Source organism: Tachyglossus aculeatus, chromosome 26 (assembly GCF_015852505.1).
Source record: "Tachyglossus aculeatus isolate mTacAcu1 chromosome 26, mTacAcu1.pri, whole genome shotgun sequence".
NCBI lineage: Eukaryota > Metazoa > Chordata > Mammalia > Monotremata > Tachyglossidae > Tachyglossus > Tachyglossus aculeatus.
Genome location: NC_052091.1, coordinates 11712912 through 11725568, shown reverse-complemented (window position 1 = coordinate 11725568; position 12657 = coordinate 11712912). Strand labels below are relative to the sequence as shown.

General features: G+C 44.3%; 1 protein-coding gene across 2 annotated transcripts in view; it reads left to right on the top strand.

The window, feature by feature from the left end:
* The window catches only part of MORF4L1 (mortality factor 4 like 1), a 37571-nt gene extending 27699 nt beyond the window's left edge, over positions 1-9872 (top strand). For both annotated transcript variants that reach the window (XM_038766948.1, XM_038766947.1), the window contains 5 exons: positions 2755-2856; positions 5004-5092; positions 7150-7322; positions 8422-8506; positions 9113-9872. In XM_038766948.1, the coding sequence (XP_038622876.1) occupies positions 2755-2856; positions 5004-5092; positions 7150-7322; positions 8422-8506; positions 9113-9197 (534 nt within the window). In that variant the 3' untranslated portion in view covers positions 9198-9872. The remainder of the gene's footprint in view (positions 1-2754; positions 2857-5003; positions 5093-7149; positions 7323-8421; positions 8507-9112) is intronic.
* The last annotated feature ends 2785 nt before the right edge of the window (positions 9873-12657 follow it).

The window sequence follows — 12657 nt, the reverse complement described above, 5'->3', positions numbered from 1 at the left end:
TCTCTTCCAAGGAAAAGAATGAGTATTTTTAGTAGAGTTGCTAAGATGAGCTCTTGAAAAGTAATCTATCTTATTATCTTTAAAGGGGGAGAGTGTAAATGAGTGAAGAGTGTTGAACTGTGGCTGTTAATGTAATGATGATGATTATTGTGGTATTTAAGCACTTACTATGTACCAGGCATCCTACTAAACAGCAGGTAGGTAAAAAATAATCTGGTCAGACACAGTCCCAGTCCCACCGGGCTTCACAGTCTGAGGAGAGAACAGGTATCCGTTTAATAGATGAGGAAGTTTGAGGCCCAGAGAAATGTAATGATTTGCCCACTGTCATCCAGCAGGCAAGTGGTAGAGCCAGGATTAGAACCCAGGTCCTCTGACTCCCAGGCCTTGGATCTTTCCACTAGACTATTCTGCTTCCTTTGGCCACTGGAGGCCGAGTCTAACCACTATTTGCACTTGGACCTGTTGGCCACTAAGCAAGCCACCTTTTCACTCAGTGTGGTGGTTGGGGGCCACTTTGGCTATGGGGATGATTGCCCAAGGATGGTGTAGTGAAACAACCAGCTTGAGCAGAGTGGGGAAAATCACTGGGGATGAGGGGAGGTAGAACTAAGAGCTGGGAATGAGGCTTTATTTTGCAATGATAATGATTGGGCTGTTTTTAAGAATCTTTTCTGCCTCAGATCTGATTAGAACCATTGCTGTAGGACTATTTAAAGAGTGTTCCACAATTTTTTCAAAATATTCTGACGTGACAGGAAAGTTCGTTGAACTGGAAAATGGACTCCCATCTCTGTGTTCAACATTATAATAATGGTGGAGACACGCTTCATATTTTTGTTGGCTTTAAAGTTTTAGAATTAAGAGCTGGGAATGAGGCTTTATTTTGCAATGATAATGATTGGGGTGGTTTTAAGAATCTTTTCTGCCTCAGATCTGATTAGAACCATTGCTGTAGGACTATTTAAAGAGTGTTCCACAATTTTTTCAAAATATTCTGACGTGACAGGAAAGTTCGTTGAACTGGAAAATGGACTCCCATCTCTGTGTTCAACATTATAATAATGGTGGAGACATGCTTCATATTTTTGTTGGCTTTAAAGTTTAAATTGTTCATCTGTTCAGGTATCTGTGCCTAGCAGTACCTAGCAAGTATGCTTATACTCACCAAACAACATTCTGAATTTAGTGGGTATTTAAGCCCATTCTACCACTGCGCGTTCAAAACCAATTGACTTCATTATTAATGCCAAACGTAGGCATTTCTTTAAACTGATGTCATGCTTTGTTATAAGTAAAATACTAAAGGAAATACTGTAAAAATCACCATTTAAAATTGTATTTTGTACTTCCACCTTAACTCTAAATCCCACTTAATATCAAAGTTCCTTTTCTTTGTAACTTAATCTTCCATTAACTAAAGTTTTAGGTTTTTTTTTCCTCAAATCCTGAATAAATTTATTCAAGTAAAGCTGATCGGTTTAAGCCACAGTCAACCCTACAACATACTATCTGTGAAGCAGATTAATAAAATCTTTGTCCTTTAGCTTCTTGAGCGAAGCTTTACAAATGAGCAATGTTAGAAGCAGCCTGGCCTAGTGAAAAGAGCGTCAGCCTGGAAATCTGAGGACCTGGGTGCTAATCCCGGCTCCACCGTTGGTCTGCTATGTGACCTTGGTCAAGTCATTCAACCTTTCAGTGCTTCAGTTTCCTCATCTGTGAAAAGGTGGGGGGTCAATACCTATTCTTCCTACTTGGATTGTGAACTCCAGTGTGGGAAAGGGACAGTGTCTGACCTGATTATTTTGTATCTACTCTAGTGGTGGTTATGGTGTTTGGTTCATAGTAAAAGCTTAACAAATAACACAGTCATTATTAAAATGCTTTGTTAGAGTAGCATTTCACGTTAAATATTTCTAGTAATTCAAAGCTTTTTCCCTTTTGCCCCATGTAGTATACTTTATTAGGAAAATTGACTTTGGAACTTTTAGAGCTTTTATAAGTCAAGCAAAAATATGAGAACACAGTGCATTTGTTGGCATAGATTGCTTATTTGTCTAGTTGAGAAATTGCTGGCTAGTTTAAAAGAAATTGAGTGAATGCCTGAACTGTGGAGGGCACAGTTGCATCCATATTTAGATCACATTGCTGTTTGCAGAGTTAACAGTCCGGCCCATAATAAGGCAAGGTTTTACATACCCGGGCCATGTGTCATTGTCTACCTTTTCTCTTCCCCAAACGCTGTGGGGGCAGAGGCAGAAAACCAAGTGCAAATTGAGGCCCTGAACAATTTTTACCCCTTGGTGTAGGTTGAATTGCCACTGTTTGCACAATGGGTTCATGCCAAAAGCTCATTTAAGAGGTGACCAAAGAAGGCAATAAAGCCAAATTGGAACTGAAGATGCATGAACAATAAAGTAGGTCTGTGTATGAAACAGCCATTAGCTGATTCAGTGTGTTTCAACAAACAGGCATTCTCGGATTTTTAATTCTAAGTGGATGGCATGTAAGAGGCTCAGATCCCCCCCAACTGAAAGATCTGTGGGGTTTTCTGGGTCTTTGCATTAAAAGCAGGGCTGCTCTTCTAGCTGCTGAACTCTGAAAAGGTAGTTTGACCTGAGATACTTGAAGGGGTAGCGCCAATTGTGGGAATCAGTGTCTTGGCAGATACAGGAGCGTGATGATTTTAAGGACTTGGGGTACTGGCCACCCAGGAGAAAATGAACAGTTTTTATTTTTGTTGTCTTGGTTCAGGAAGAAACATTTATGAACAGAGTTGAAGTTAAAGTAAAGATTCCTGAAGAACTGAAACCGTGGCTGGTTGATGACTGGGATTTGATCACTAGGCAAAAACAGGTATATTTCTCTGCTTTGGGCATTTTGCGGGTTATTGGCTCTTAGTATTTTAACAGAAAATAAATGTTTTACTAGAGTGGACCAGAAAGTGATTTGCAGCTTGCTTTACCCTCTTATTGCTTCCTTGTTTTGTGCCTCTGCAGAGAGGAAAAATTTAGAAATCACCATGGCTCCCACAGGTTATAAAATTTTAGGTAGCCATGTTGTCCAGCAAAGATCACAAACTGGAGGCAAAGAGAAGGTGGAATTTTAGCGTGCTCCATTTTGTGTCTTCTGCCCTCCCAATGTCTCCATCTCTTCCATAGCTTGGAAACTGGGCAGCCTTTGCTTCACAGGTGCTGCTGCAGCTGCTGCTACTGAGCTTGTCTCTGGGTGTTGGGGTCCCACCAAGTATCTTAGGCACACAGTGTCCAGGCAAATGGAGTAGTGGCACCTTTTCTGGCCCCTTTGTCTGAGATGAGCATTGATGAATCGCCATTGGGCCAGAAGGGGAAAGGTATCACCTCCTTCAGTGGTGGCCATGCGTGCTGAGCTGTCCTCAGTCTGTATCCTGGCCTCACTCTGCCCACTATATGGAGGGTGGTAGGGAGGACTGACACAGAATGGGGTCACAGTTGGGCAGCAGACCTCTCAACCAGTTTTGTTAACCATCTTGGAGTATGATCTTCGATAGGGGTTTATGAGGTTTGCAGAAGTCTTCCCCTCTCATGCAAAATCCAGAGGAAAAAAGTAACGGTGGGAGCAGAATATCCTAAAGGAAATCCATCCCGGCACACTTGTTGGAAAGTTTTTTAGGAAAACCCTGAGGCTCTCAGACACTTCTTGCAAGAAACAACCGTCATACAAATGCACTTGGTTTTTATAGGTAGCTTCAGATTGGTCTTCTTTCCATGTTACTGATAGTGACTCTTCTGTCTTGTCTAAGAAGGAAAATTGCTGTTGCAGATACATTAGCTGATGATGCATTTAGTCTCCTGTTCCAAGAAGGCATAACAACCCAGGAACAGGAAGCACTGTAACCTGCTGTAGCTTAGTAACCCATGAAATTCACTTGACTTGAGTCTTACATGCCAGCTGGCCTTTGTCCACAGTCAGTGGAAGGTCATGAATTTGGACTCAGCTAAAGGTACTGTCAGGAGGATTTTAGGTCTTGAACAGTCTCCAATTGCTGTCAAGCCTCAGTGGCTCGGAGGACAAGGTCCCTCTCCAGCCGTGTGTCTGTCACCTTGTTTGTTCACCACCCAGTCCTGAAAAAACCCAGTGTCATCACTCAGGAGTAGTGTCGAGGCTTTGGGCCCTCAACAATGTGTTAGCTTTCAAGAGAAAAAAGCAGTTCTGGGATTGTGCCAATACAAGGAACTCAGATTTTCTCTCCGGAAAATTATTCTTTTTAGAAATGGCACCAAGAGCAGAGCTGAAGACCTACTTTTTACCATTCTCTGCTTTTAGGCAAATTGTAGGTATACCGGTTTAGTTTTACTTTCCTGCAGTTTTGGAAATAAAGCGATAAAGCTATTGATCAAGTCCTATTTGATCGTGGTGCTTGTCTGCGACAGTCAAGTGCTAGAAATCAGGTTGTTACAAATTGAACCGATGTTGCTATTCTTGTACTGAAATATTGGAGACACCAATTAAAATGGAAGGATTAATGGGGGCTATGATGCCTGAAGCAGACCATTTCTCTAAAATGACACTAGTAAATTACACAATGCACTGTATTTGAATGCCTTTCCTTTCGTGGCAAGTGCTTTTAATTGGCATAAGGGAATAGTTTGAACCCTACAGTTAATTTGCACTTATAAAAGAATGACAACAGTTTCTTGAACCTTGAGTGTCTTGCATCTCGGGCTTTTCAGGCTTGTTGACATCTGTGGTATCAGTTGAGAGTATTTAGTGAGTGGAAAGGATTGTTGGTTTTTGTGCTGGATACAGTCATTCAACTGACGCTCTGGGCTCACCTAGGCATTGTTTGCTCTACCCGAACATCTTAGTCATCGTGCCTAGGCTCAGTTGGCAGATATTGAATGTTTGGAAAAGGTCTCCCGTGCTTAGTATTCACTTGAGATGCTTGTGGAAGCTCCCAAGATGTGAGGGCAAGGAGAAATGAGAAAGTTGGTGCTCAACAACGCTTTTTTTCCCCCTCATAGCTCTTTTATCTTCCTGCCAAAAAGAATGTGGATTCGATTTTAGAAGATTACGCAAATTATAAGAAATCCCGAGGAAACACAGATAATAAGTAAGTGTTTTTTCCACTTTCAATATAGAAAAGACAAATTCAGTTTGTATTGCCAAGTTTCAAAGGATACCAGTCATTGGTAATTTATACTCATCTAAAAATTGTAGCATATTTGACTCTAGATAAACTGTGTCCTCCTTTCTTCCTAACCCCTCTATCACGAGCACGAATATTGCGCTGGAGAAACTGGTCAATCAGTGGTATTTATTGAGCACTTACTGTACCGGGAGTTTGGGAGCGTATGGTGCAGCAGAGGTGGTAGAAATGCTTCCTGCCCACAAAAAGCTTGCAGTCTGAGGGTGGTCGTGAAAAAAAATTATGGTTATGTACCTAATTGCTGTGGGGCTGGATATAGGGTGAATATCAAGTGCTTTAAGGGTACGGATCCAAGCGCATAGGCAGCAGATGAAGTTGGAATTTCAAGTTCACCAGAGGGAAATCATTTTACACTAGCAGAGTTCAGCACATTTCCAAGCAGATCAAAAGCTGGTGGGGGCCTGGGGGGTGAGGTTGGGGAGGAGTTGTGGGGGATGGACAAGCTTTTGGAATGCTTTGGATCTCAGGGCTGCAGTTGCCACAGCAGAATAGAATTCTCTGTGTGCATGAAGTGGCTGTTGAAATCCCTTGGATGATTCTGCCTCATCCCCAAATTCTACATGTTGCATAGGATTTATTGCAGTCTTATTCTGCCCGCAACTGAGTCATCCAGAAAGCCAGTGTCTAGGAAGACCGCATGAGAAGCAACTTGAGGAGTCCTTGGACCTGGGTTCTAATCTAAGCTCTGCCACTTGACTGCTGTGTTACCTTGAGGAAGTCTCTTCCCTTCTCTGTGTTTCGGTTACCTCATCTGAAAAAATGAGAATTAAGACTGTGAGCCCCATGTAGGACACAGACTCTGTCCAACCTTGTATCTACCTTATCTACCCTAGTGCTTACTATAGTACCTGGCACATAGTAAGTGCTTAACAAATACCACTGAAGAAGACACAAAGTACTAAAATTGTGTACACTCTGACCATGATCAGTAAACAGGATAACCCAGTTGAAAGAGCACAGGACTGAGAGGGGACTTGGGTTTTAATCCTTACTTGACCACTCGACTGCTGTGTAATCTTGGGCAAGCAAATTAACTGCTTAGTGCCTCGGTTTTCTCATCTGCAAAATGGGGGTTCAATACCTGTTCTCCTTCCTGGGACAGAGACTGTCTCTGCCCTGATGATCTTGTATTCAGCCCAGTGCTTGGAAAATAGCAAGCACTTAGCCAGTACCACATTTATTTTTATTGTTTGACTCCAGTATAGGTGTGTATGACAACTTCTCTGTGCCTGTTATCTCATCTGTAAAGTGGGAATTGAGCCTGGGAGCCCCCTGTGGGACAACCTGATCACCTTGTAACCTCCCCAGTGCTTAGAACAGTGCTTTGCACGTTGTAAGGGCTTAATAAATGCCATTATTATTATAGACTCCAAGTGGACTGAAAACAGTGTGGCCCAGCACTGTCAGCCTGTCCCCCGAACTTGGCATAGTGGTTAGAACACAGGCCTGGGAGTCAGAAGGTCATGGGTTCTAATCCTGGCTCTGCCATTTGTCTGCTGTGTGACTTTGGGCAAGTCACTTCAGTTCTGTGCCTGTTTCCTCACTGTGAAATGGGGACTGAGACTCTGAGCCCTACCCCAGCGCTTAGTACAATGCCTGGCACATTGTAAGTACTTAAATACCATAATTATAATCATTATTAACTTGGGGCAGCGCAGTTCCCTTCTCCCTGCACCGTTCCCTTTCCCCCCAACCAGGTCTGTGCAGATGAGGAGACTAAGGGCTGACCAGTTCAGCCCCGGAGGTTTTCAGATGGCTTCGGAGCATACAAAGATAGAAGTGTGTTTTCAGTCAAGCTGAGGGGTGAGGGGTGAGGATGACTGTCATTCAAGAAGGTAGGGCTGTCCAGCCTTTGCTTCCTCTCACTTCACTCTGTCTCCCAAGTATTTCTCTGGGTTTGTCCAAATCTGTGCATGGATCTACAGGCACTAATGCAAATGTTTGTGCACACCTGTGTGCAGGGAATATGCCGTCAATGAAGTTGTGGCAGGGATAAAAGAGTACTTCAATGTGATGCTGGGCACTCAGCTCCTGTACAAGTTTGAGCGCCCCCAGTATGCCGAAATCTTGGCCAACCACCCAGAAGCACCCATGTCGCAGGTCTACGGGGCCCCCCATCTCCTGAGATTGTTTGGTAAGTCGTTCCTCTCGCTCTCCAGAATAAGCGGGTTCCATTTTGGTGCCCCAGTAGTCTCAGGCAGGAGGTGAGTTCCGTGACGGACTATGTGAGTGCCTGTGTCTCTCCATATTTGGAGGTGGATGCCCTGGCACTGTTCCAGTATCCCCGGCTGCCTGAAAAGACATATTCATGACCAGCTGAGTATTCCACACTGAGTCTCTCTTCCAGGGCACAGGTGGAGATGGGAGCTTTGGGGCCTTATGCTGCATTCAACGTGATCCCCTCAGACTCCCGATTTTGGTCAAAGCCTTCGTTCCTAGACTTTTCTGTTGGCTTTCGAACTGCTGAGGCAGCCCACTGGACTCGTTCTCTGGAGACCCGGGGAATGGTGGAGTCTTCCCTTTCCCGACACCTTCCCTGAGAGGCCCCAAGGACTCAATTATGTGATTCTAGAGCCTCCTCACAGTAACTGAGAAATACCCAGGGCCGCCGATTCACACAACGGATTGTTTTTATCTGTTTTATCCTGTTGGCAGCGAAATGTGTGCATGTATTTTTTCCAGTAGGGTTATGAGGTGTGGTAAGTCACACATTACTCTCACCTTATTCCCTATAAGAGGCAGCTGTTTGGGAGAGACCAGTATGGTGTTCCCAGAGGGCTTCCTTTGCTACGATTGAGTGATGTCCTTGCTGTCATTGAGATCTTAGCGGGGGGATTGTGCTATCACCCTGAGTTTGGGGCTAGCAATCATTCAGCTGATTAAAACAGTTGGGACTGATCTTCAAGGTTTTGGGAAACAACGTGGTCTAGTGGAAAAGAGTCTGGGCATCAGGAATCCTGAATTCTGATTCTGGTTCCACCACTTGCCTGCTGTGGGACCTCGGAAAAGTCACTTGACTTTTCTGTGCCTCAGTTCCTTAAACTGGGGGGGTTCCAATACTCATTCTCCCTTTCCCTTAGATTGGGATGCACTTTGAGACAGGGACTGGGTCTTATCTAATTGCACTGTATCTATTCCAGTGTTTAATACAGTGCTTGGCACAGGGTAAGTGCTTAATAGATAACTATCGTTGGTATTTTTGGCTCATAATGTGGATTCTTTTGTTCAAATAGTTCGAATTGGAGCAATGCTGGCCTATACGCCTCTTGACGAGAAGAGCCTGGCTTTGTTGTTAAACTATTTGCATGATTTCCTTAAGTAAGTATAATATTTGCCATTGGAGTGATCTTCAGATTTTTTTTGGAACTCTTGCTGTGTCTAAAGTTGTTTGCAGCCATTTTAATCAAGTACATGCAGCCCTTTATAGGGGTTCCTGGTAGAAAGCTACATCTGGTAAAACTCTCCCTCCCGGCTTTATCCCCATGAGGTAGTTTCTACCCCAGCAGCCCCCTTGGGAATAGCTTTAGATTTCTGGAGTGGTTACAATATTGTAGACTTAAAAGAATTAAACTACTTAAGATTTTAATATCATAAGTGAAGAGATTTGGGTGGTTGCGGGGGAGCGAGGGGAATCCAGCTAAACAAGAAGCCACACAGGTGGAATTTTGAGGCTTTTCCTTTGCCAGTTATGAGGCTAGATTTCATAACTACCCTTCAGCGATTTAATAACCTTCTCTGAAATCAGTTGGTAGCTTTATCCACTTTATAAATCACATGCCCTTATAGGGGCGATGCTGATTCCTGTGTGGTTAGTCACTGGATCAAGAAATGTTAGACTTGTGTAACCTCTGGACGCAATATTGTGATTTGGGCAGGGGTGTGTGTGTTTATTATTATTGTTATTAATATTATTATTATTTGTAGATATTTAGCAAAGAATTCTTCAGCGCTGTTTAGCGCCAGTGATTACGAGGTTGCCCCTCCTGAGTACCATCGGAAAGCAGTATAACAGTTGGAAGCCACGTCTGGAACCTCTGTAAACCTCTGTTTGTGTGCAGGTGTGCGTGCGGGTGTGCGTGTGTGTGGTTCTTGCACAAAATAACGTACTTTAAGTGTTTGTGTACAATGGGACCGATTTGAGTTCTTGTATTTTCTGTTCTCTCTGAAACAGAAGGCTGGAGGGGAAGTTTGAGCCCTTTCTGTGGCTCTGAAATGGCGACCAGCGGTCAGCCGTAGTGGAAACTTAGTGACATGCCATAGGATGTTGTTTGTCTAGTCAATGAAGCTGCTTGAATCCTGGCGGGTCCATTCCAGGTACACAGAGCCTGTGCAGGACGTGCGTTTATTGCTTAGTGTCAAGAAACCTGCCTCTGAGTGCCAAAGGTTCAGCTAATTCACTCCCTGTATATAACTTCAAGGTGGATTCCTCGTGTTTTTCTTGGTGCTGAAATTACGAGCACATTTCCCACACCTTCCTATGTTTTGTTCCACTGGCAATTGCCCTTTGACTGGATTGAAGGATCATGACTTTATTTTACAGTTTTTGTCTTTGTTTCTAATGCATGTTCTAACATAGGAGCAGTGCATTCGCATACTGCTTCAGTTTTCTGGAAATCTTGGTCACTTCAGGAACTGTTTTACAGGTTTTCAAAATAAAACTTTTTTTTTTTATTTCAAAAAGTTATATGTCTGTCAATTGCTTTCAGTACCTTTATTTCCATATGGTTTCCCGGGAGTGTTTTGATCGGTGTTTGGAAAATACCTTTAAAGCTTACTCACTGGTGCCCAAAGTGGGCACTACAATATAGCTGCCTCTGGTTGTCTGCCACTACTGTAGCAGAAGTAGTAGCTGCAGCAGCAATGACGTCTTCTAAGGAAAAAAGACAGTATTAAGCACTTGTGAAAGTACAAAAGACAAGGGTTTCTGCCTACTCATGCGTTAATTCAATTGTATTTATTGAGCGCTTATTGTGTGCAGAGCACTGTACTAAGCACTTGGGAAGTACAAGTTGCCAACATATAGAGATGGTCCCTATCAAAAAATGGGCTGGCTCAAACAAAAGACATACAAAGAATGGGAAAGGTAAGCACTAATATCAGAACCAGGGCTATTTGTAGAACAAAAATGCCAGAACAAACTAACCAAGTTAATAAATTATCCAATGAATATTCAGTTGAACCTGCACATGTCAATCAATCGTGTTTATTGAGCGCTTCCTGTGTGCAGAGCACTGTACTAAGCGCTTGGGAAGTACAAGTTGACAACATATAGAGACAGTCCCTACCCAACAGTGGGCGTCCACAAGTGCACAAGGTGGTGGAAGCACAGAAGTGGCCGGGAAGAGTTTGGGAATTGGAAGAAGCAGCTGTGCCACTTGCCTGTTGTGTCCTTGGGCAAGTTTCTTAGTTTCTCTGGGCCTCATCTGTCATTTTAGGAATTCCACACCTTTCCTCCCTTCTACTTAGACACTGAAGCCTCACTGGTCCCTCCTCCTCCTCTTCCCCCTCTAGCCCCTGATGATCTCACCAAGTCTTGTTGGGAAGCTAAAAGCCATCATGTGGACCTCCCCAAGAGCCACTCTATCCGGCCCCTTTATACATTATCTTTGGGCCCACTGTCTCCAATTCTGACCTTCTCAGGAACATTCAGCCGCAGCTCATGCCTATCCACGTCGAACAAGCCTCAAACCATTGGTTTTAAAATTGTACTGGCTCTCTTCCTATCCATCAGTTTTCTCTTTTTGTTCCACCCTTCGCTTGTGCTCTTAGTGTTTGGTATGAAGAAACTGTATCCTGCTCTCTCCTCTCTTCTCTGACACTGGGTGCCCCCCCCCCCCCCCCCACCGTTCCCTTTGCATGGGGGTCCCTCCTGGAATCTGTCAAACCAAGGCCCTCTCCCCACCCCTTTCAGGGTCTCCAACAAAGCCACCTCCTCCAGGAAGCATTCCCTCCCCTCAACTAGGCTCCTCCTCACTGGGCCTACCCACAGCTCAGACACCCTGAGGCTTCATAATTATGGGTTTGTCTCTTTTCGATTTTTATTATTTGTACCTTCCCTCAGGACTGGTTCCTTTCCAATAATTGCACTCAACCATATTTATGGAGCGCTTACTGTGTGCAGAACACTGTACGAAGCGCTCAGGAGAGTGCAGTGCAACAATATAACAGACACATTCCCTGCCCACAATGCTTACAATCTTGAGCAGGGAGACAGACATTAATATAAATAAATTATGGTTATGTACATAAGAGCTGTGGGGCTGGGGGAGGGGTGGTTAAAGGGTGGAAATCCAAGTGCAAGCATGGTGCAGAAGGGAGTGAGGGAAGAGGAGATGAGGGCCTAGTCAGGGAAGTTCCTAGATGAGATGTGCCTTCAATACGGCTTTGAAGGCTGGGAGAGAAATCGTTGTCTAGGAGGAGGGAGGGCATTCCAGGCCCAAGGCAGGACGTGCAGGAGAGGGAAGCAGTGAGACGAGATGGAGGTACAATAAGTAGGTTGGCAACTTCAGTTTGGGCCTGTGTGGGCCCCCCATTAGATTGTAAAACTCTGTAAGGGCAGAGGCCATGACTTGTGTTCCATTGGCATGTTCCCAGGACCTAATGCAGGCCTGTGTGCTCTGTGACTACTCATGATTGTAAAAGGGAACAGAGCCCAGACTGATGTGTTTTCTGCCCCATGGAACTTCACGTTCATCCAGAATCCACCCACACAGAGTTCTTGACTTGACTCCTCGGTTAACTTATTTGAATTCTTTGAACCTTAATCACGTCTATCCTGCCACAGAATGCTTGCTCGTGTTCTTCCTTGGAGATGTGAAGGGAGTGGAGTTCTGGGCCCACCATCAAAACCCTCCCAAAATCACAGCTCTTCCAAGGGGTCTTTCCTGCTTAAACCCTTTATTTCCCCAGTTCACCCTCCCCTATATGTGTCGACTATGAACTTGATTGTGTACCCCTTAAGTATGATGATGCTCTGGTCCTAAAATACTTCCATAAATATTGTTACACTCAGTCAATTGTATTTGAGAGCTTATTGCCGGCAGAGCACTGTACCAGGTGCTTAGGAGAGTACAATATAACAGTCAGTAGAAAAGTTCCCTGCCAACGGAGCTTACAGTCTAGAGGGGGGAGAGAGCTGTTATAAGTAAATAACAGCTGTGTATATAAGTGCTCTGGGGCTGAGGGAGGCATGAATAAAAGGGAGCAAAGGCGACGTGTAAGGGAGTGGGAGAAGAAGAAGAAGCAGCATGGTTCAGTGGAAAGAGCACGGGCTTTGGAGTCAGAAGGCATGGGTTCAAATCCCAGCTCCGCCAATTGTCAGCTGTGTGACTTTGGGCAAGTCACTAAACTTCTCTGTGCCTCAGTTCCCTCATCTGTAAAATGGGGATGAAGACTGTGAGCCCCCTGTGGGGCAACCTGATCACCTTGTAACCTCCCCAGTGCTTAGAACAATGCTTTGCACATAGTAA